Here is a 24,934-nt window from a genome sequence, read left to right on the forward strand (position 1 = left end):
TTGGGCACCCTCCTACACTGTTGGTGGCAATGTAAACTGGTGCAGCCGCTCTGGAAAACAGTGTGGAGGTTCCTCAAAAAACTATTGATAGAACTCCCTGATGAACTCCCAATGCTATTGCTGGGGATTTACCCAAGAGAGACAGAAATGCTGATGCATAGGAGCACATGTACTCCAATGTTCATAGCAGCAATGTCAACAATAGCCACAACATGGAAGGAGCCTAAATGTCCATCACCTGACGAATGGATCAAGAAGATGTGGTACATATTCACGATGGAGTACTACATGGCAATGAGAGGGAATGACATATGGCCTTTTGTAGGAAAGTGGATGGACCCTGAAGGTGTCATGCTGAGCGAAGTAAGCCAGGCAAAGAAGGATAGAAACCATATGTTTGCACTCATAGGTCTAGCAGGAAAACAGGAAAGACCTAATGGAGAACTAGAGGGAGCAGAAGAGGTAGAGAGAGTTGGGGAGAGAGAGGGATGCAAAACTTGAGAGACTATTGATTGCTGAAAATGAACTGAGAGTTGAAGAGGAAGGGGGAGGGTGGAAAAGAGGTGGTGGTGATGGTGGAGGGCACTTAAGGGGAAGAGCACTGGGTGTTATATGGAAAGCAATTTGACAATAAAATATTATGGAAAAAAAAATAAAAAAAAAAAATAAAAAAATTTTTTTTAAAAAGCAGAAATTATGAGAATTAAAAGGCATAACTGAACTTTATGTGGCCTTTAAGACACTCACTTTAAAGAAAGAGTAACTTGAAAATAAAAGGATAGAAAAGAATGTATCATACAAACCGTAAGCATCAGAAGACAAGAGTTCTTACATTAGTATCAGATAAAAAAGAACTTCAAGTAAGGAAATGTTACTAGAGCTAGAGGAACATTTTATAAATGAAAAAAAGAACATTTCCTCGGAAGACATAAAATCACAAATGTACAGGTACTTAATAACAGAAATTCAAATTACAAAGAAACAAAAAGTGACAGTTAAAAGGAAAAATAGATAATTCCAGAATCTAGTAACTACAGAATATACATCCTTTACAAGTGCACAAGGTACGATCACCAAGACCATAGGTTGAATCATTAAACAAGTCTCTAAAAAATGTCAAAGAATTTTAAATCATATACAGCATATTATCTAATCAGAATGAAATCCAATTATAAATCAATAATAATAAAATATCTAGAAAGAAAACCAAATTTCTAGATATTAAACAGCACATTTCTAAATAATCTACAAAGATGAAATCACAAGGAAAATTAGGAACCTTCAAAAAATGAATGATAAAAATATGTCATATCAAACTATGTGCTTTGAGAGAACTGTGCAACTTTAAATGCAAAATGCTTATATGAGAAAAAAAACTTAAACCTTTGATATAAAGTTTTACCTTGAGAGGTTAGCAAAAGAAGAACAAAGTAAAACCAATAAAATAGAAAGAAATACCAGAATGCAAAAATCAATGAAAGTGAAAACAGACCAGCAACAGAGAAAATCAACAAGGCCATAGCTAGTTCTTTGAAAAGATTAAAAAAAAATAAGAAGTTGAATAATTGGTAGTTAAGAGTGCTCGGAAAACAAAGCATAAATTGAGGGAATTTTGATCAAAGGATACAAACGTGCAGTGAGAAGATGAACAAGTTCCAGAGAGCTAATTTACAGCACTGTGATACACAGTTAATGATATTGTATTACATACTTGAAAGTTGCTGAGAGACTAGATCTTAAATATTCTCACCACAAAACAGAAGTGATAATTATGTGACATGATGGAGGTGTTAGCTAAGGCTAAGGTAATCATACTGCAAAATATAAATAAATCCATACTGTGTACACCTTAAACCTATATGAGCATTAAAAGGATAAAAAGGGAATGTTATAACCAAGAATATGATAAAAACTTGACATCTTCAATGAAATGGACAAAATCTCAAAAAAAAAATCCAAATTGACACAAAATGAAAAAAATCTTATAAGCATTATGCCTGTAAAAGAAATTCAGTTTCTTTCTTTTACAATTTTAGACTCGGACGGTCTCACTGTTGAATTCTTTCAGACACTTAAGAACTATCAATCTTAAACTCTCAGAAAATAGAAGGGAACACTTTCAAGCTTGTCTTATGAGGCCAGGACAATCTTAATATTAAAATCTGACAAAGATAGTATAAAACAAAGATAAAATTATAGACTGATTTCCTTCATGAATATAGATACCAAATCCTTCACAAAATAGCAGCAAATCAAATTCAGTAATGTACTGAAGGGATAATACTTCACGACCAAGTGGGGTTTATCCCAACAACACAAGGTTGGTTTAATATTAAAATACTGTACCACATTAATAGAATAAAAAAGAAAATCCATACGTGCATTTAGAAAAAACGCAGAAAAAGCATTTGACAAAATTCAATACCAATTCTCAGAAAACTAGAAATAGAGGGGAATGTTCTCAATCCAATAAAGGACATTTATTGAAAACCTAAAGTTAATGGTAAGCATAGCTAATGGTAAAAGAGGGAACACTTTCCCATAAGAGCAGGAACAATGTAAAAATCTCACCACTTTCATGAAATAGTGCAATGAAAGGCCCTAGCTACTGCATAAAAAGGAAATAAAGACATAAAAATTAGAAACAAGTAAAACTCATCTTTATTTGCAGATGACATGATGGTTTATGTAGAAAATCCAAGGAATCCAAAAAAAGAGACTAGAATTAATAATATGAATATTTGTCAAGTTCAGATAATATAAAGTTACTAAGCAAAATTCAATTGTACATTTACATATCAGCAGCAAAAAGCTAGAAAATGAAATTAGAATGATTTCATCTAGAATAGCATCAACAGGCACGAACTACTTTGGAATAAACTTTTAATTGTGCATAGTCCCTCCAATGAAAACTACAAAGCATCACTGAAGGAAACTAAAGAAGGTACAAGCAAGTGGGAAGATGTACTACATTTGCTCATGGGTTAATAAGTCCGGTAGTGTTAAGATGTTGATTCTCCCTAGATTGATCTGTAGATTCAACACAGTGCCGACCCAAAATCCCACCGAGCTTTCCTTCATTTTTTTTTAAAAATACAATTTGAGAATGCAGACGGTACACCTTCTGTGGAAATGCACCTGTAATAAAGCAATCTTGAATAGAAGAACAAAATCAAAAGACTTATACTACTTGACTTGAAGACTAACTACACTCTACAGTAGTAAAGACAATGTGATACTGGCATAAGGACTAATAAATAAATCAATATAACAGAATAGAAAGTTCGAAAATGGACCTAGTAATCATTTGATTTTCAACAAATGCACCAAAGAAATCCAATGAGGAAAGTAAAGTCTTTTCAAGAAATAGTGCTGAAACAACTGGACATCCATATATATGGGGAAAAAAATAAGCCTTGACCCTTACCTTACACTACACACAAAAATTTTGAAGTTCAGAGACTTAACTGGGAAGGCTAAAACCATAAAGCTTCTGGAAGAAAACAAGACAAAATCTTCATGACTTGACATTAAGCAAAGGTTTCATAGTTAGGACACAGAAAATTATAACCATAAAAAATTGATAAATAATAGATTTCATCACAATTATAAAATATCTACTAATTTAAAAACATCATGAAGAATATGAGTAGGAGGAAAGCCACTGTGTGGGAGAAAATAATCACAAAACAGCTCTGAAAAGAAATTGGCACTCAGGACATAAAAAGAATCCCTACTACTTGATATTAAAAGACAAAGAACCTGAATTTTTAAATGGGAGAATAACTTGAAAAGACACTTCATCAAAAGAAGATATATAAAATGGCCAGGAAGGGTTGAGTGGCCGGCATTGGCTCAGGTCATGATCTCAGAGGTTCATGAGTTTGAGCCCCTCATCAGGCTCTGTGCTGACAGCTTAGTCTGGAGCCTGCTTTAGATTCTGTCTCCCTCTCTCTCTGTCCCCTCCCCTGCTCAGGCTCTGTGTGTTTGCCTCACAAAAATAAAGAAAAAAAAGTGGCCAGGAATCTCAAGAAAAAATGTTCAAAATAATTTTTCATCAAGGAAATGCAAATTAAAACCATGAGATACCACCATGCACCCATTAAAATGGCTAACATTTTTTAAATTGACAATATCATATCTTGGAGATGTAGAACTAGAACTCTCCTATATTTTAGGTGGGAATGTAAAATAATACAATCACTTGGGGACATGATCTGGCAGTTTCTTATAAAACTAAATACATATTCTATGGCCCCGCAATTAGTCAACTAGTATTTTCTGAAGATAAATGAAAATGTGTATCTTCGCAAATACCCGTACAAGAATGTTAACAGCAGCTTAGTTCATAATGGCCAAAGCCCAGGAAATCATCAACAGGAAATTATAGACCAGTCATGCAAAAGGAAAATGCAGTCTATTCACAAAATTAAGAACTTTTCACCAATATAAAAAAATATAGAATGATATATGCAGCAATATGGATGAATCTCAAAACATGCTGAGTATAAGAAATGTTACACAAAAAAGCACATATATTTACATGATGCTGTAAAATGGGAAAAATTAATCTGTGGTGAAAAAAATAGAACACTGGTCATCTCTAGAAGGTTAGGATGTGATTGGCTGCAAAAAGGTATGAGGATACTTTGTAGGGAGATAGTGATATATCTTGATAGGGATTTGGGTAACAGTAGTGTATGTATCTGACAAAACTCAATAAATGGAACATTTAATATACGTTTCATGTTTTGTAAATCTTCAAAAGAAAAAGAACTACAAATAAATATTAAAATCTAGTCAATGATATGCATGCTGAAATATTTAGAGAAAAATGCACTGGTGTCAACAGCTTGCTGTGAAATACATAAAAAATTAAAAGGAAGTGATGGATAAATGGACAGATGTTTGATAAAGCAGATACAGTAAGATGTTTTTGTTTTGTTTGTTTTTTAGTAAAATGTTGACAGAACCTAGACAGTGGGTATATAAGTGTTCACTATCATACTCATTAAATTTTTTGAAATTACTGAAAAATGTCTTTAAACATTGGAGAAAAAAGTTGTGATTTTGAGAATAGAAGAGATTGGAAAGCTAGATGCTAGAAACCAGGAAGCAAAAATTTTTATCAGTGTACGGGACTGCCTAGGGACCGTGGAACTCTGCTACTCAATATGTCTATCAGTTTCGAAGGGTATAATCTTACAACAGAGATGAAAAATTTAGTTATCCCAGCTTGACACTAGCCAATTAAGAGCATCAAACAAACTCTCCTTGTTCTGATAATCATGCTCCATAACAGCCTTCTGATGATTACAATCTAGCTTCTCACAAAGATTTTTACAGAAGGAAAAGAGAAAATATGGGCTAATCAGCAGCTAATTGGCAATTAAAGTTTCTACTATTACTTAATGGGAGCATTGTGATTTCTCTAGTAGACTTATATGTCTGGTTAGATGAAACTGGGTACATTAAAGCTGATCAAATCTCAGTCTACCAAAAACAAAATTGACTTCTCAACTGAGAAGGATTATAAAATAAAAAATGATTTATTTCCAATTCAGAATTCTAAGACCTTAGGATCAGAAAGGCTCCTGAGATAATGGTACTTATTACCTATTATTTCCTCATTAATCAATGTTGAGAGACTAAAATTAATGGGTTTCATGATTCCTTTCAAATGGAATTGCCTCCAAAAAAAGCAACTTATCAGGGTGCCTGGGTGGCTCAGTTGGTTAAGCGTCCAACTCTTGGTTTTGGCTCAGGTCATGATCTTACAGTTTGAGTTCCAGCCCCACATCGGGCTCTGTACTGACAGTGTGGAGCCTGCTTGGGATTCTCCTTCTCTCTCTCTCTGCCCCTCCTCTGCTCACACTCTCTCTCTCTCTCAAAATAAAAAATTTTTTTAAAAAAAGAATCTTATCAGAAAGAAAAGACAGAAATCTTATACTACTTTCTGGAATAAATTCTCATTAGAGCACCCAAATATAGATATAGCAAAGACAGATTATATTCATAAGAAGAACACATTTAATTACCTGTGTATCCTCGGTATAAATATCTGGGAAAGAAGTCTGAGATGCTGTTTCATGTTTTTGCAAGGTTGGTCTGCTTAGAAATTGGACTTGATCTAAGGAAAAGAAAGTAGGTAAATAGAAATGATCTCTGCTCCAAGTCTGAAACTTGGTAAGTTGTTATCTTCTAGAGATATACCACATGCTGCTTACTCTAGTTCAGCTATCTTAAGTAAAATTATGATGTTAATGACAACATGTTTTTAACTGTATGCTCTGAAGGGCCAAAAGGCATCTCAGTAAACTCCTTCCTTAAAAGGTAAAATAAAATAGGCTTAGAATTTTTTACAGTCATTTTTCCTTCCCCCCCTTGAAAATGCCTTTAGTATTTTTAAATTTTATTTTCTTCACTCCTTACTGAATCATTATGAGTCCCATCAAGAAAATATAGCATGACTCTACACATGAACACAGTCCAGTCAAGAGGACAGTGTGGTCATGTAACACACTGTTCCTATGTAATGCCTCTCAAGGCTTTCTGGTTAAGGTTTAGTTCCTCAATATAGATCTTCAGCTTAAGTTTTTCTAAAATCTTTCCTTTAAATATATGTCAATGTCTTGGAATTAAATTAAATTAGAAACATGTACTACTTTAATAATAAATCATTTTTAAAAAATCAGTTTTCATTAGACCTTCTTAAAGGATAAAAATTTTCCTTAAATAGAACTTTTTACCTCTAAGAAAAGCATTCAGATCCATCGTAGAAGTATGGATGATTCCACACAATTCAGTCTCCCTACCTATCCACCTAGATCTAACCTAAGTTTCCCCAAATTTAATTCAAATTCTACTCATTTATTGGCTAAAATTAAAAACACAAAAAACAACAGGTGTCAAGGAGGATGTGGAGAAAGGGGAACCCTCTTAAACACTGGTGGGAATGCAAACTGGTTCAGCCAGTCTGGAAAACAGTATGGAGGTCCCTCAAAGAATTAAAACTAGAACTACCTTATGACCCAATTGCTGCACTACTAGGTATTTACCCAAAGGATACAAAAATCATATTCAAAGGGATACATGCCTCCCAGTATTTACAGCTGCATTATCAACCACAATCAAATGATGCCAAATGTCCATCAACTGATGAATGGATAAAGATGTGGTATATAAACACACAGACACAGACACCCAGACACAGACACACACACACACACACACACACACACACAGAGGAATATTACTCAACCATCAAAAAGAATGAAATCTTGCCATTTGCAACAATGTGGATGGAACAGAGTGTATTATGCTAAGCGAAATAAGTCAGTCTAGAGGAAGACAAAATACCATATGATTTCACTCATGTGGAATTTAAGAACCAAAACAGAAACATATGGGAGGAGGCGGAGAAAAAAAAGAGAGGGAAACAAACTAAAAGAAACTCTTAAAGACAGAGAACAAACTGAGGGTTGCTGGAGGGAGATGGATGGGGATGGGCTACATGGGTGATGGGTATAAAAAGTGTACTTGTTATGATGAGCACTGGGTGTTGTATGTAAGTGATGAATCATTGAATTCTACTCCTGAAACCAATATTGCACTGTATGTTAACTAAAATTTAAAGAAAAATTTCAAGAAAACAAAAAGAAACCCTACTCATTTCGGTTACTGAACCTTTCAGATCATAGTCATGTTTCACATAGCATTCTTTTTAATATATGACATATCATTATCAACAGTTTTTATTTCTATAATAATTATAATATTAAGCCAGATTATAACATCAGCAGAGACAGCAGAAATGACAGAGTTCAGAAGAGAGGTCTTTCATAATACTTCTAAGGATTCAATTTGTTTGAGCAAATGATGTCATTAACAGATCCCTGAAATTCTGAAGTAGGTGCCACTCAGCTGCTAAACAAGTAGACTTGATAAGCAACCAAATACTGACCTTCCAGTTGTTGAATAGTCTGGGCTGAATGAATTGCCTGTTCACTCTTATCTTGGAGAAGCTTTGAATTTTCCTCCTTTAAAGCATTACAGGCAGAATGTAGTTCTTGCTCAGTCTTCTGAAGATTCAAAATGTGAGAGATCTTCTCTTCCATTTCTGCTTTGTGCTTCTGCTCCAAAGCACTGTACCGGGACTGTAGTTCAGCCTGGGCTTGACCTGCTTGCTCAAGCTGTTCCAGAAGATGATGCATTTCTTCCTGAAGGTTATGGAAAGATAGTTTTCTCTCTGCCACCTCAAGTTTCATCTTTTCCATCAGAATTCCGGACTCCTGCCTTTCTGTTTCCACAGTGTTCCTTAAGGTGTTATGCTCAGCTTCCATCTGCTGTAACTGCTGAGAGAGAATCTAAGAAAAAAAGACAAAGCCTCATGAGCTATAAATTCATTCTTTCATTTCAATATGTGTAGTGAAGTACCTCTTCTAGATGAAGCATGGGGCTAGATATTCAGGACCAAACCTAAAATTGCATAAGACCCTATATTTGCTCCTTGATATTTTTAACAGTTTCTACTCATACATTCTTATTTGTGCCATTACTTTTTATTTTCTGTCTCTCCCATTACAAAATAACTGAATTAGTGAAGGGATTTGTCTATTTTACCATCATTGTTCTCTAGCACCAAGCATAGTACATGTCATGAGTACCTGGTACTCAATAAATAATGAACAAATGAATGAATGAGTGAGTGAATGAATGTAGGTCCTGCCCTCATGGAACTCAGAGTTCAGCGAGACAGTCACATTTAACTGGATAATTATAATTAAAAAGTAATCGAGGCCATGAGAGAGATACTTAGGTATTAACAGGAGCAGAGAAGAAGGGAAATTTGCCCGAAGTCACACAGCTGTAATTATGTATATAGTAACTATCTAGTAAGCACAATTGAGATTTGAACCCAACTGTCTGATGACAGTGAGAGGAGCCTTGGGATCAGGATATAGGTTTTATTAGGATGGGAGTTATGGGAACATGTTTCTATGCAAGAAAGTCCTTCTCAAGGAGAGTTCAAAATTAAGAAGAAAGGAGACGACTGACTCTCCAGAGGCACACAGCACCCAGATGAACAAGCAGAGAATATGGACTATAGCACCCATTCCACATTAGGATTTGGCTACTCGAATGTGAGAAGACAAAGACATGGGGAATCCAAGGTCTGATAAAAGAGTAGTCCAAACGGTCAAACATGTGTCTATAGCAAATGGGGAAAGGAGAGAGGCCAAGAAAGAACTAACATACCAGAGGAACGAAGTGAAAGGATCAAGGGATCTCAATGAGATTAAAGGTCAAGACAGCCTAAGAAAGGGAATGACAGGATGGGTAACAGCTTGTGATGGGACACTTGAACTTAAGATTTTAGAACATCAGTGTCTGATCACTTTAGATTCAAGGAATACTGCATGGTAGGTTATTTCAAGCCAACAGAAAATGAACAAAAACAAACAAGGAATAGTAAATAATGCACAAGAACCATTAAAGATAGTGAAGGAACAAACTGACAGAAAGTAAACTCATTAGAGGACACTATGGCATTCTAGAGAAAGAAGGCCCCTAGACCTAAAAGCACAAAGGAAAACAGCAACAATAAAAAATATGAAAGGTAAGATAATCATTATTTTACCACCACTTAAGCACAGGGTATTTGTTCAAAGAATGAATAAATGGCACCAATTCTTAAAAAGGCTTATGATGTTATGGAGTGCCAGGGTGGCTGTCAGTTAAGCATCTGACTCTCGATTTTGGCTCAGGTCATGATGTCACACCTCCTGAGATCAAGCCCCAAGCTGGGTTCCCCACTGACAGCACAAAGCCTGCTTGGGACTCTCTCTCTCTCCCTTTCTCTCTTCCCTTCCTCCAATCCTCACATATGCTCTCTCTCTCTCCCTCTCAATCTCTCTCTCTCAAAAACAAATGAGGGGTGCCCAGTGGTGGCTCAGCTGGTTGAGCACCTGACTTTGGCTCAGGTCCATGAGTTCGAGCCCTGCGTTGGGCTGTGCTGACAGCTCTGAGCCTGGAGCCTGTTTCAGATTATGTGTCTCTCTCTATGTGCCCCCCTTTTCCTTTCTCTCTAAAATAAACATTTTTTAAAAATTATAAATAAACAAACATTTAAAAAGAAGGCCTATGAGGTTATACGTGCTGCTTGGGAAACTAAAGTAGAAATGAGTACTCCACTCCTAAGACAAGCAGTAAAGATCACGAGGCAGTACCTGGTTTTTCTGTTCAGTAGTAGTCAGCTCCTGTTGTAGCAAGTCCACGACCTGAGCACGCCCCAGTAAGGCTTCCTCATGCTCTTCAAGCTTCCTCTGCAGCACCCTTAATTTCTGAGAAGGAAATGTTTTAGATACAATGTGCTAAACCAATGGACACCATTATCTGCTTACCTTTAAAAATATTATGTGGATTTGTGTACTTTGGTTTTTTGGATGTTGAGGATGACAGATTAAAGAGTGGGACACCAGCATGCCATGCTCCCCATCCAGCACAAAACAGAATCTCCAAAATTGCCTTCTCCTGTACACTGACAATAACCAAACTGAGACACAAGCAAGTCCCTGAATTAGGCAGCCTTTTTAATAGAGAAAATGAAACACCCACTTTTAAAATTATATAGTCAATGTCCTACCCCTAAGTAACATAATTACATGTATATCTCACTCACCAAAGAGAACATTCTCTGCAGGCAAGAACCATTTCTCTGCTAGCTTCATGCACAGGACATGCACTCGATAAACATTTGTTGGATAATTAAATCCATGATAGATGTATATATTAACATCCTACTTCAAAGAGTCCCATATTCTGAAACTTTATTTAGTGATCCATTCTGAAGGATTACTTAGAATGTGGAAGACGTTTTCACTCAAAAACAATTAAATAAATCAACCATGAAATACCACTAGAGCACTTTTGGTTACCAGACTGCACTACACACTAAATAAAAACAAATACCTTCGAGTTAGTAGATGATAAACTTACAAACAATGAAGCCAATTTCCAAAATACACTCAATGAATTTTTTTAGAATAATTGATTTAATAAAAGACTTTATGGTTTCAAAATCACTCCTTTATATCTTTAATTTTTTGAAAGTTTTAAACTGGCTTCATTGATTTGAAGCTTTGGATCAGGACTTTAAAGCAGCTACAATTGGCAAACTGAAGAGAAACCAGTTTCTGACTACCACATACATTTGCCAATTAAATTTAGTTTTTAAGTACCAACAACCTGGTTAGACGCATAAAAGGGAAAGGAAGGACAAGAAAAAATAAATAGTTAATATGCAACAGAAGACAAGATCACCAAAAAGAAGCCAATTAAGGAGCGCACTAACACCAAATGGAAAGCAGTATGTAAGGGTGGAAAAGTAGCTGTGATCATTTAATTAGAAGTTAACCAAATGACAGTCATTCTACTAAGTTTTAGCAACACACCTGTTGCATCTCTGTTTCCACATCTGCCTGGGTTACTAACTGAAGAAGCTCATCTTCATGAAGACGAACTTGTGTTTCAAAGCGGGCATCTTTCTCTCGGACCACCTGCTGCATGGAACTCAACTAAAGACACACACCAGAGAAACTATACACGTTACTCTCCTCGAAAATCACACAAACAAAACTCACACACTCTTCTCCAAAGATAGACACTGAGAACTGATAGACAAAATAGAGTTTTTAAATTAAAATTTTAATATCAAAGATGAGAATGCTGGAAGAGAGACAGGTCTGAGAGTAACTTCCAATGTAAGAGAAATCCTCTTATCAAATTCAGAAATCAGCCCACATATAAATTATGATTAAAAACTATATTTGCATGGCTATGAAAATGTTTATACAAGAGGTATATTTTTTAAAAGTTCTGCAGTGATTAGAATATTAAACCTACAAAGTGAAATTGGATTTCTGTTAAGTCCTAGGCACATCAATATCACACTCATGCTCAAAAACTTTCAGTGAAAATCTCATGCCCCACAAGTCAAACTTCAAACCAATGGATCTTTTATTCAAAATTCTCTACAACTAGAATAAATCCCACTTGACTGTGGTGAATGATTTTTTAAATGTATTGTTGGATTCAGTTTGCTAGTATTTTATTGAGAATTTTTGCATCCACATTCATCAGGAATACTGACTAGTCTTTTCTTCAAAGAACTTCTTCTACCAAAGACCTTGGTATATTTCCAAACCCTTACTACCTCTTCAAGACAGCCATTATCAGGTGTCATTACTTGCAGGCTTCTAGATCACCTTCATTTGTAAATGGTTCTTAACAGAATAAAATGGAAATAAATAGACAGTGAGCTGTTTAACATCAGTGTTTTTGTTTTGTTCTACAGGTGTGTGTGTGTGTGTGTGTCTGCATAAGAATGCCTACTTATTCATTTCCTTAAATCTGTAGTTGAGTATGCTGACCTGGTCTTAGCTTGCCCAGTTTGTATTCGTCCTTCAACTACTGTTAATTTTTCAATTTGTGACATCTTGAATTACCTCAGCTCTCTTTCTGGGTAGGAAAAAAATCTTCATATTTTTGATTATCTGAATTCTGACATTACTATGAATCTGGAGTCCTGTGTTGCAAGTGTACAGACATTGGAGTCCTTCATTACCAAATGCTATATCTATATATCCTTTCCTATAAATGTATCACATTCCACATTCTTTTTTTCTCTCTGTGACTTTGCTCAGACCATTCCTCACAAATGGAATACTTTTCCCCATCTCATCAAGATTATTATCTATCTGTCACAGTTTTGCCTAATTTTTCCATGTACCTTCCTCGGATATCACACTCATGGTAACCTCTTTCACCTCTCAAAATACTTTACATTTGTGCTGATGCTTGCTATTCACTCATTCTGAATGGCTTGCATTATGATGGATCTGTTAATATATTTATATTCTTGGCCTTCCATGTTTTAAGCCACTCAGTAAAATTCATATTTTGTATTTCTCTATCCTACATTGTATATAGTGCTTGTGCTTAAAAAGGACAGAATAAAGCTAATAGTTTTGTAAAAGTAAGGATTTCGGGATATACAATTTTAACTGTACACACAGCAGCAGGCCATCCATGGACAGAAAGCACCATTAATACTATAAGTTATCAAAAAATTAACACCCAATGGAAAAAATGAACTATTATGCAAAGATACTTTGGGGTGGAAAATTTATGAGTTAAAATCATTCTTAAAGGAAAGATATATATAATGTTGGGTGGTCAAACTGGAAATTTAGAAAAACAGCCAGAGAGAAGAAGTTGAGGATGCCAGTCCAAACAGTCTGGTCCTAGTAGCAGAAATAAACATGAAGAATGTCACATACTAGTGCCATTTAACATTGAATCATGTAACCTATACCACTTTTTCATTATATACCAAGTAACCTTCTGTTGATAATTTAACTTCCCAGTAAGATTTTACCATAGGGAAAGAATGGACCTAATCATTTGTATTTATTTGTTTCTCTACCAGTCCCCTCCAAGCAACACGAGCCAATTCATAAAAGACTGAATTTCTGTGTGCTATTAAAACCAAGCTGCAGGACTGTAGAACTTAGAAACAGCCATCAATTAGGCTATGGCAAATTCATCAAGGTGAATAAGAGACTTCTGTTTTCTTCTACGACTATACCCTTCTCCTTTCTACTGTAACATTCTAGCTAATACTCTTTTACATACTAAGATTTTAAAAAGTGTTTGAATTGGGGCACCTGGGTGGCTCAGCCAGTTGGGTGTCTGACTTTTGATTTTGGCTCAGGTCATGATCTCATGGTTCATGAGTCTGAGCCCCACATTGTCCTCTGCACACAGTGTGGAACCTGCTAGAGATTCTCTCTCTCTCCCTCTCGCTTTCGGCACACCATCCTACTCCCCGCTACCGCGTGTGCTCTCTCTCTCAAAATAAATAAATAAACTTTTTTTAAAAAAGTGTCTGAATTGGCCTGTCATGTAATAACCCATTAGACTTTCATGATTCTTTATTCTAACGACTATGAGGTACCTTCCCCCTACCTGAGCAGCTTGCTCTGCCTGCGTCTGACAGAGCTGGGCTTTCAGAGTGCTAATGAGTTCTTCCTTCTCTTGGAGCTGTTGTTTCATCATCAAAAATTCTTCCTCCTCTGTTGAACGCTTATCAAACAGAAGACATAGAAGAAAAACAATAGTTATTTAAACAGAAGAATTAGCACTCTTCTTTGACCTCCCTGTCTCATTTACCAAAATACCTACCAATATCCTTCCAATTTCCACTTAACACAAAAGGGAACTACAAGTTTTTAAAAAGTAATTATCAGAATTATTTGTCAGAGGAAAACAGAATAAATAGCAGCAGTTTTTCAAATTCTCTGAATCCTTACATTGAAACAGAGAGCACACCTAAATAGTAAAACCAAAAACCCATGAATAATATTCACAATAAAATTAGGAAGGTAGTCTCACAAACTCCAAAATACAAGAAGGAAGAGCAAACCACCAAAAAGCATAAGACCTGCATGATATTAAGAGGCTACACAAAAAAAGACGGCAGCAACAGAGCAATATTAAAGGCCTTGAGAATAGGAAAATCCCCAAATAGCCAACAAGTTCTTACTGGAAGTCACAGTTGGCCAAACTAAGAACACCAGCTTAAACTGGCAGGGCTTCTCCATTCCCCAATACTGGGTAAATGCAAGGGATCCATAAGAAGAAGGACTAAAAGGCTAGAACCTAGCCCCTCTGAATTCTCAAAACTGACTCCTCATGGCTGCCTTCCAAGACAGACTGGAAATAAGAAGAAACTTCTAGGAGTGAAATAAAAATCATGCAGAATAGGGATAACAGAAACAGAAGAAAAAGGTCTATACACATGCTGTATAATTCATTATCAACTAGCCACATGTGGCTACGGAAGGCTTGAAATATGCCTAATGCAAACGAGGAGTTTAATTATTATTATTTTATTTTAATTAATTAAAGTAAAAATTATTTTCCCATTAAATCAACTAAATTTCACTTGATTGCATCATGTCATATACTCTTGAATTGTCATACAAGTGTGCGTGCTGTTCCTAGTATTACAAATAAACACATTATCTGTCTAATCGGTGTCAGTGGATTCATTCAGTTTGAATGATTCTTTCCTACATACTCATGTTACGTTGCAATGTGTTTATCTGAATACTTTATGCAGACAACATGAATCACAGCTGATACCTAGGCAGATCATAAGAAAAGTAATGTTTCAGCCCTCAGTTCAGTTATTGGAAAGTTTTTAAGTATGTCTGGAACAACTTATAATGAATCTACTTTCTCAATTAGAAATTTATGAAATCTACACAGAGATGAAGTATTTCCAATAAGAATTTAATAACCCAAATTGAGATATAATGTAAAAACACACACCAACTTCATACAGTGCAAAAAATGTAAAATAACACAAAAATAATTATATTAATTTCAAAAGTGTATTTTAAATATATTGGCATAAATGAAATATATTTTTAAAATTAATTTTACCTGCCTCTTCTTTATCTTTTGTAATGTAGCCACTACAAAATATTTTAAATTAGATATGCGGTTTACATTATATTACTATTGAACGCTGTTGGTATAGACCAAAAGTGAAGAGCAGGGGAAAGCAAGCCAGGAAATCTCAAAAATCCAGCTGCCAGATCTTTGGACACACACACACACACACACACACACACACACACACACATACAACAACAACAAAAGAGAGAAGTCTCTTAAGTCAAAGTTCTCCTAAAGGAAGCCTCTTTCCAAAAGTTTAGAAAAATTAATTGCACACAAAAATAAGGGACATAAAAGGATCAAAGTTAAATATCATACAAAGTTACTATTAAAAAAAGACTGAGGAGCAAAATAACATACTTAAAGGTGATGACAGACCTGAGGCATGTTAAAAATTAAAACAAAACAAAACAAAACAAAACTCTCAATCTATTTCAAAAGGTGTTAAAAATTAAGAAAATTATATAAAACAGAAGAAAAACATAAATCAGAAGCTTCAGAAAAAGAAATCTAAACAAGAAGCAACACAAAAATAAACAAACACAAAACAGAATGCCTTAAGTGAAGAAAAAAAAGAAACAAAGTGAAGAAAGAAAAGGAATTGAGAGTGACAAATACTAAGAATAATCAAAGAAGGAACACACAGATAATAGAAGTTCTTAAAGAAAACATACCAAATACTACAAGCTATATAATTCATGAAAACTCTTCTGAAATAAAAATATGTGAAGCCATATATTAAAAGAGCATAATGGGTATCCACAAATATCAACCTGACTGACAAACACTGATTACTAGACTTAGACAGGAAGGGGAAGTTGGTGAGGAAAGAAAAGGGAAGAAGAAAGGAAACTGACAGTTACATAAACATCTGGTGGGCATCTAGAAAAATGTGTTTGTGGTAGAATTACCCATTGGGCCTTAGTGATTCATTAACCTAATGATTATGATGTGACTAAACACCCCTACCTGTGTAGCTTGCTCTGCCTGTGTCTGGGTAAGTTGGGTTTGCAAACGGCCAATTAGTTCTTCCTTCTCCTGGAGTTTATGTTTTATCTTTTCTACTTCTGTCTCTTCCTCTGTAGAACTCTTTTCATGCTGAAAATGCAGGAGATAAAGTTATTTATTTAAAATAATTACAATTAATACATATTTGATCTTCTGTTCTAACTTGCCCTATATAACCATTTGATTGTAGTTTTATAAATGGGAGCAAGAAATAACACCTGACCTAACAACCAGGAGGGAATTTTAGAGTTTTCCCATTTTAGTATGGCCAGGTAGCTCCTGCTAGACTCATCCTCCCTCAGGTAACAGCTATCAACTCTGGAAAATACAGAAAAACAACTACTTAAAAATGCTAGAGGACAACCAAAAGCAGGAAGATACTGGAAGCGAGTCAATATTTGGAAGAAATGACACCAAGTTGCCCATTTTTTGTCTGAGGACAAAACCAATCAGCAGGACTAAAACTTAATAGAAAATTCATAGTCTCACTGCCTTGAAAAACCAGAGGACAGAATTTAGGAAAACACAGGTGCTGTTAAGTGAGGGGCAAAACATTATACAAGACCCAGTAAAGAGAAATCCAAATCTTTTAAGTCTATTTTTTCCCCCAAAGAGCTCTTCCTCAGATTAAACCAGACTCTCCCTCTCTACTGAATTAACCCTCCTAAATGAACCAAGTCTGCTTATTAGAACTACACAAGATAATTTTACACTTTCTTCTACATAATACTCTGTCAAGCCTTTGAGAATTGCTGTCATTTCTTCAACTACACTCTCCAGAGACTGTCTAGCTCTGTAACTGGATATACAATTATATAAAGCTGCTATGACTAACTGCTGGAAGGTAGAAATCATCTGAATTTGACCCTCTTATTTAACAGAGGAGGAAATGAAGCTGTGGTCTCAGGCCTTAAAAAGAAAGAAAGAAAAGAAAGAGCAGAGTATAAAATGGATAATTTAAAAATCTAACAACACAGTAGAGGGAAAGTTAGAAGAAACAAAGCAACATGGGGAGACAGGCTGGTACCACAACTATGAGAAGAAACAATTATCACAGGAAAAACCAAGAAATAAGAAAACCTAGATGAACAAGTTATCTGAGAAGAGTGAGAATGCTCCTCAAATAGGCTTTGCAAAGTTAAATACAGCTATGGAAAAGTAATGTCTTCTGAGCATTAGACCTAGAAAGGAAAGACTAATCAGGGTTCTAGGAAGCTAACCAGTGACCCCAAGGGTTGTGCCTAGAGAATCAATTACAACCTCATTTCCCAAGAACTAAAAACATTGAGAATAAGATGACTAGTTAATCAAAGGGTAAAACAAGGTAGAATTAAGAAAATGAAAAAAAGGGGCACTTGGGTGGCTCAATCGTTTAAGTTTCTGACTTCAGCTCAGGTCATGATCTCATGGTCCATGAGTTTGAGCCCATGAGTTTGTGCTGACAGCTCAGAGCCTAGAGCCTGCTTCAGATTCTGTGTCTCCCTCTCTCTCTGCCCCTTCGCTGCTTGAACTCTGTCTTTCTCTCTCTCAAAAATAAATAAACATTTAAAAAAAGAAGAAGAAAGAAAAGGAAAAGGAAAAGGAAAGGAAAAGGAAAGGAAAGGAAAGGAAAAATAGATTTCTTAAGCAGAGTTAAGTCTAGGCCCACTACAGTGCTCACATGTGATATGCCAGCCTTCATATGTTCTACACAAACTCAAAAAACTGAAGTTCCTTGTTCACTAAATGGCTGGCTGAATGTGAATATCTGGGGGTTAACCATATGGGAAAGCAGTAATAATGAGTGTTGGGATAATACGCTATTTCTCAAAAGGTACCACTTTCCTTACTCCTCTAACCCTGATCTTAAATTGTTTTGCTGGTGACAGGTGGCAGTCATAAACCTAAAAGGTACCCCTTACAGAGAGCCCAAGGCAATCTAGTTGATTCAGTTACAATGCATGAAACAATCCACTAATATACAGCCATATGAAGACATAGAATATTCTATGTCAAGTCACTGAGTTAAAGAATTCAGAGCTTGCTGAAACCTTACAGACCACGTAGTTTAATCTTCTGACCAAAGATGAAATTCCACCAGAAAGTATATACCTCTACTATCTAAATGCCTCACTCCAGTATATTTGTCCTGTTAGCCTTTTTTAATTCTCTGTAAGTCTAGGTCACATTTCATTTCTATATTTTCTGTTGGCCTTTTATTCTCTCTGTGTGTGGCCCAGAGCCCAGCTAGACTGCAAGCTCGATAAGAAAGTATAGCATTTAGTGCTGTACTACTTTATTAGCTTCATAAGTATTTCTGATTAGGGAAGATCTGCTACAATGGGAGGCTTTTCCACTCAGAAAATATGTGTTATATCCAGTCACCATACCTTGGAGAGCTGCTCCTCTGACTGAGGTTCTGTAGGCATGACAGTCCCTCCTTGTGCCTTCATTTCTTCTATATGTTTATTCAAAGAAGTTAATTTGGCTTTAGCATGAAGTTTTAGTTTCTTTATTTTATTCTCAGCAGCTTTTCTTTCTTCCTGTCAGAGAACAATGATGGTAAATATATAAATGTTTATTCATTACATACCTAGTACATAATAAAAAGCTATTCTCAGTAGGCATCATCTTACTGTATGAGGGAAATAAGAATCACATTCTCTGATCAACTAAGTGAAGAGAAAAATCCAAGTGATTGCTGTTGTCTGTCTTTTATCAAATGCTTGGCAGGAAAAGAGAAAAAACCACAGTACCTGTAGAACTTCATCCTTTTGTTGCAGTTGAAGGTCCTTCTGTCTAATGATTTCTTTAAGCTCCACCACCAACTGCTCAGCATAAGCCAGGCGCTCCAGAACATCCTCTTGTGTACTACTGTTACATTCCATGTCAGATTCTTGGGGTAATGCCTAGCATTTAGACAAAAAGTTGCCAATGCGCCAGGGAAAAGATATTAGCACCCAGAGAAAAGAGTTCCTTCACTGCAACATCATTTTATCTTTTCCCCAACTCATTTCCATACTTAAGAAATCTTTCCAACTCTGAGTAATAATTATCATCATAGCCATTAGAATATATTAAAAGTATTTGGAAATGTGAAGCATTTCACAAACGTTATCTCATTTATGGTATTATCCTAATTTTACCAAAGAGAAAAATAAAGGGAAGCAAAGATAACAAACTACTGAGTGGGAGAGCCCAAAATTTAAATTTAAGAGAGCAGTTGAATAAAATTATCTCAACCACTAGGCAATACTGCTTGTCTTTCAGAAAACTAGCAAGTTTCTTTTGATCCCTTATGTGGCCATCAGAAAATACAATACAAGCTATAAGAGAAGTGTAGATAAATTTATAATAGCGAACATAGTTTCAAACCTGAAAGGTGCCCCAGTTTTGCTACTTATCATTCAAACCTTTCCTAGGGAACTGAGGAGAAGTTAAAATAATCTATCTAGCAGTAAACAAGGCTTACAGGACAAATGAGAAGGATCTTTCCAATCTCATCCAGGACTTGACTCCCATCACTGTAGCTTATAAGCTACAAACTTAAAGGAGAAGGATCATTTATAAAGTAATATTTTTCTTAATCCTCTCTTCCACCTAGCACAATGGAGGCTGCTCAAAACCTTCTATCTTCCTTTTCCTCAGAAGAACATGGAATATATGTCTCATTAGTTTAATTTAGAACAGAGCTACTCACAGGGTCTAGGGAAGCCCTCATGTTCTGATCAGTATCATCTCCTGATAGTTCATGCAAAACAACATTGGCTAATCCTGACAATCGACTCAGCATTTCTGCAGGAAAGGAAAACATAAGATTCAGTAAAATGAATATAGGCTACTCTTGTACTAGGAACTATATCATCCATAAGTGAAATAAAAAACTGTGCAGGTGATGTACGTTAGACACAGACTATAGCATGATGATGTCTTTAAAAAGGCATTTGACGGGAGCCTGGTGGAGCATCCAACTTCAGCTCAGATCATAATTTAGCGGTTTGTGAGTTTGAACCTGTCTTGGGCTCCGTGCTGACAGCTCACAGTGTGGAGCATGCTTCAGATTCTGTGTCCTCCCTCTCTCTGCCCCTCCCCCATTCATGTTCTATCTCTCCCTCAAAAAATAAAATAAACATTAAAAAACTTTTTTAAAAAAGGCATTTGAGTACGTGCAGCATAGTCACAGAGTGTTCTTTTCAGTGGCAACTGCACTGCACTTGAATAACCATCACTAACATTTTCTAAATAAAATACAGATACGTAATTGTTCTGTGGGAAATAAAACGGCTTATAAATTATCTTTAATCCATTTCTTTCATCATAATTTCATTTACAAACATGAACTTCTAACATTCCTTCCCCTCCCAGAATGTTATTCTCTCCTACTTTGTCAAATAAACCCTGTGATACAGCAAAATTTTTCATTTTATGTGCTCCCATGAACCCCATTCTTTCAAGAGGGTTTCCTGATAAATTATGTGGTTTTGCTAAAATTTAAATATAATTCTTATTCAAATATATAGTATTAAAATGCATATATTATAAAAGAAAGAAAAGGGATTTAAATCAGCAACCTGTCCTGCTTCTGCAGGAAACTAGAAAAAGAGCAATTAAAACAAATATAAGCAGAAAAAAATTCAGATTAGAGCAGAAACTAATAAAATTAAAAATAGAAAAATAGAGAAAATCAGTAAAACCAAAAGATGATCCTTAGAGAGTAAGTTCAAACTTAAATGACCTAGAACATAACATAGACTGCTATATACAGACGAGGTTATATACAAATCTAATAGTACCCTTATAGCAAAACCCACTAGTAAATAGTCCAAGTATAAAGAGAAAGAAATCCAAATATATCACTAAAGAAAATCAGCAAACCATGAAAGATATAAAGACAAGGAAGGATCACAGAACAGCTCCAGAAGCAACCATAAAACAAATAATAAAATGGCAATAAATACATATCTATCAACAACTACTTTGGATGTAAATGGACTATACGCTCCAGTCACAAAACACAGCATGACAGAATGGATAAGAAAATAAGGCCCATCTATAAGTTGCCTACAAGAGATTCACATGCAGACTGAAAATAGGGCAGGGAGAAATATTTATCATGCAAATGGATGTCAAAAGAACACTTGAGTACCAATTGTTATATTGGACAAAGCAGACTTTAAAACAAAGACTGTAACAAAAGACAAGGAATGACATTATATAATAATAAAGGAGACAATCCAACAACAAGATATAAACAGTTGTAAATATTTATGTACCCAACCTAGAAGCACTCAAACACATAAATACCAAACATAATAGTTAATAACAAACATAAAAAAATGAATTGATAATAATACAATAACAGTAGGTGACTTTTAACACCCCACTTACATCAATGGGCAGATCAACTAAACAGAAAATCAACAAGGAAACAATGGCTTTGAATAGCACACTACAACAGATGGATTTAGCAAATATATTCAGAACATTCTATCCTAAAACAATAGAATACATAATCATTTTTTTAAGTTTATTTATTTTGAGAGGGAGAACATGAGCGGGGCAAGGGCAGAGAGAAAGGGAGAGAGAGAATCCCAAGTAGAGTTGGGGCTCAATCTCACAAACCATGGGATTATGGACCTGAGTGGAAACCAAGAGTCGAACTGACTGAGCCACCCAGCTGCCCCAAAAACATATTCTTTTCAAGTGCACATGGAGCGTTTTCCAGACCAGATCACAAAATACGCCTAAACAAATTCAAGAGGATTGAATTCATACCATGCATCATTACTGAACATCATGCTATGAAACTACAAGTCAATCACAAGAAAAAATCTGGAAAGACCACAAATAGATGGAGGTTAAGTAACATGCTAATAAGCAATGAATGTGTTAATCAGGAAACAAAAGAAGAAATTAAAAAGCACATGGAAGGGGCGCCTAGATGGCTCAGTCGGTTAAGCGGCCGACTTTGACTCGGGTCAAGATCTCACATTTCGGGCTCTGTGCTGACAGCTGAGTCTGGAGCCTACTTCCAAGTCTGTATCTCCCTCTCTTCCTCTGACCTCCACCACTCATGCTCTGTTTCTCTCTGTCTCAGTAATAAATAAAACATAAAATATTTTTTAATTAAAAAAAAGTCCTTAAAAAGTAAAAATAAATAAATAAATAAAAGTACATGGAAACAAATGAAAATGAAAACACAATGGTCCAAAACCTTTGGGATGCAGCAAAAGTCATTCTAAGAGGGATGTTTACAGCAGTACAGCCATACCTACCTCAAGAAGCAAGAAAAATTTCAAATAGACAACCTAACCTTACACCTAAAGGAGCTAAAGAAAAAAGAACAAACAAAACCTAAACCAGCAGAAGGAAGGAAACAATAAGGATTAAAGCAAATAAGTGATATAGAAGCTAAAAAAACAATAGCACAGATCAATGAAATCAAGAGCTGGTTCTTTGAAAAAATCAATACAATTGATAAACCTCTAGCCAGATTTATCAAGAGAGAGAGGGAAAAAGGACTCAAATAAATAAAATCACAACTGAGAGAGGAGAAATAACAACCAACACCACAGAAATACAATTATAAGAGAATATTATGAAACACTATATGTCAACAAACTGGACAAACCAGAAGAAACAGACAAATTCCTAGAAACACCAAAAACAATACAAGAAACAGAAAATCTGAACAGACAAACAGAAAAGAAACTGAATCAGCAATCAAAAAACTCCCAACAAACACAAGCCCAGGACCAGATGGCTTCAGAAGCAAATTCTTCCATTTAAAGAAGAGTTAATACCTATTCTTCTCAAATTTTTGCAAAATAAAAAAAAAAGGGAGGAAACTTTCCAAATTCATTCTGTGAGGCCAGTATTACACTGATTTCAAAAACAGATAAAGACACCACTAAAGAGAACTATAAGTCAGCATCCCTCATTAACACAGAAGCAAAAATCCTCAACAAAATACTAGCAAATCAAATCAGTTTTTTAAAAAATCATTCACGATCAAGGAGGATTTATTCCTAGGTTGTGAGAGTAGTTTAATATTCACAAATCAATTGGTGTGATACATCACACCAATAAGAGGAAGGTTAAGAACCACATGATCATCTCAATAGATGCAGAAAAGGCATTTGACAAAGTACAATATCAATTCATGATAAAAATCTTCAGCAAAGTAGGTGTAGAGGAACATCCTTCAACATAATAAAGGCCATATTTGAAAAACCCAAAGCGAATATCATACTCAATGGGGAAAAACAGAGATTTTCCTCTAAGATTAGGAACAAGAGAAGGATGTCCATTCTCACCACTTTTATTAAACATAGTAGAAGTCCTGGCCACAGCAATCAGGTAAGAGAAAGATATAAAAGACATCTAAATTGGTAAGGAAGGACTAAAACTTTCACTACTTGCAGATAACATGATACTATATATAGAAAATCCAAAAGACTCCATCAAAACACTGCTAGAACTGATAAACAAATTTAGTAAAACTGCAAGATACAAAGTCAATGTATAGAAATTGGTTGCCTTTCTATATGCCAATAATGAAGCAGCAGAAAGAGAAATTAAGAAAACAATACCATTTACAACTGCACCAAAAATAATTAAATACTTAGGAATAAACCTAACCAAAGAGAAGAAAGAATTGTACTCTGAAAACTAAGAAACACTGGAGAAAGATGCTGTAAATGGACACAAAGAAATGGAAAAACATTCTATGCTCATGGGTTGGAAGAACAAATATTATTAAAATGCTTATACTACCCAAAGGAATCTACACATTTAATGCAAATCCCCCCAAAATACCAACACCATTTTTCACAGAACTAGAGCAAACAATTCTAAAATTTGTATAGAACCACTAAAGATCCAAATAGTGAAAGCAGTCATGAAAAAGAAAAGCTAAGCTGTAGGCATCACAATTCTGAAATTCAAATTATATTACAAAGCTGTAGTAATCAAAACAGTATGGTGCTGGCACAAAAACAGACCCAGAAATCAATGGAACAGAAGAGAAAACGCAAAAATAAACCCACAACTGTATGATCAATTAGTCCTTGACAAAGCAAGAAAGAATATCCAATGGGAAAAAGAGCCTCTTCAATAAATGGTATTAGGAAAACTGGACAGCAGTTTGTAAAAAGAAAGACACTGGACCACTTTCCTACAGCTTACACAAAAATAAATTCAAAATGGATTAAAGACCTGAATGTGAGACCTGAAACCATAAAAATCCTAGAGAGAACACAGGTAGTAACCTCTTTGACACTGGATGTCACACTTTTTTTCTAGATATATCTTCTGAAACAAGGGGAAAAATGCAAAAATAAGCTACTAGGACCATATCAAAATAAAAAGTTTCTGCACAGCAGAGGAAATACCAACAAAACTGAACGTCAGGTTGCAGAAT

The 24,934-nt window shown here is 35.4% G+C and overlaps 1 protein-coding gene across 3 annotated transcripts in view; it reads right to left on the reverse strand.

The window, feature by feature from the left end:
* Positions 1-2,866: 2,866 nt before the first annotated feature.
* Positions 2,867-24,934, reverse strand: part of GOLGB1 (golgin B1) — a 37,645-nt gene continuing 15,577 nt past the window's right edge. Inside the window, exons 2-11 of one of the 3 annotated variants that reach the window (XM_029939409.1) lie at positions 20,213-20,307; positions 19,269-19,421; positions 18,903-19,055; positions 16,495-16,623; positions 14,029-14,145; positions 11,454-11,576; positions 10,230-10,343; positions 7,964-8,366; positions 6,039-6,130; positions 2,867-3,138 (exon numbers count right to left, since the gene is read on the reverse strand). In XM_029939409.1, the coding sequence (XP_029795269.1) occupies positions 3,088-3,138; positions 6,039-6,130; positions 7,964-8,366; positions 10,230-10,343; positions 11,454-11,576; positions 14,029-14,145; positions 16,495-16,623; positions 18,903-19,055; positions 19,269-19,421; positions 20,213-20,305 (1,428 nt within the window). In that variant the 5' untranslated portion in view covers positions 20,306-20,307 and the 3' untranslated portion in view covers positions 2,867-3,087. Of the gene's footprint in view, positions 3,494-6,038; positions 6,131-7,963; positions 8,367-10,229; positions 10,344-11,453; positions 11,577-14,028; positions 14,146-16,494; positions 16,624-18,902; positions 19,056-19,268; positions 19,422-20,212; positions 20,308-24,934 lie in introns of all 3 variants that reach the window. The other 2 variants (XM_029939410.1, XM_029939411.1) reach the window with 2 other exon arrangements.

Source organism: Suricata suricatta, chromosome 5 (assembly GCF_006229205.1).
Source record: "Suricata suricatta isolate VVHF042 chromosome 5, meerkat_22Aug2017_6uvM2_HiC, whole genome shotgun sequence".
In the NCBI taxonomy this organism is placed as follows: Eukaryota; Metazoa; Chordata; class Mammalia; order Carnivora; family Herpestidae; genus Suricata; species Suricata suricatta.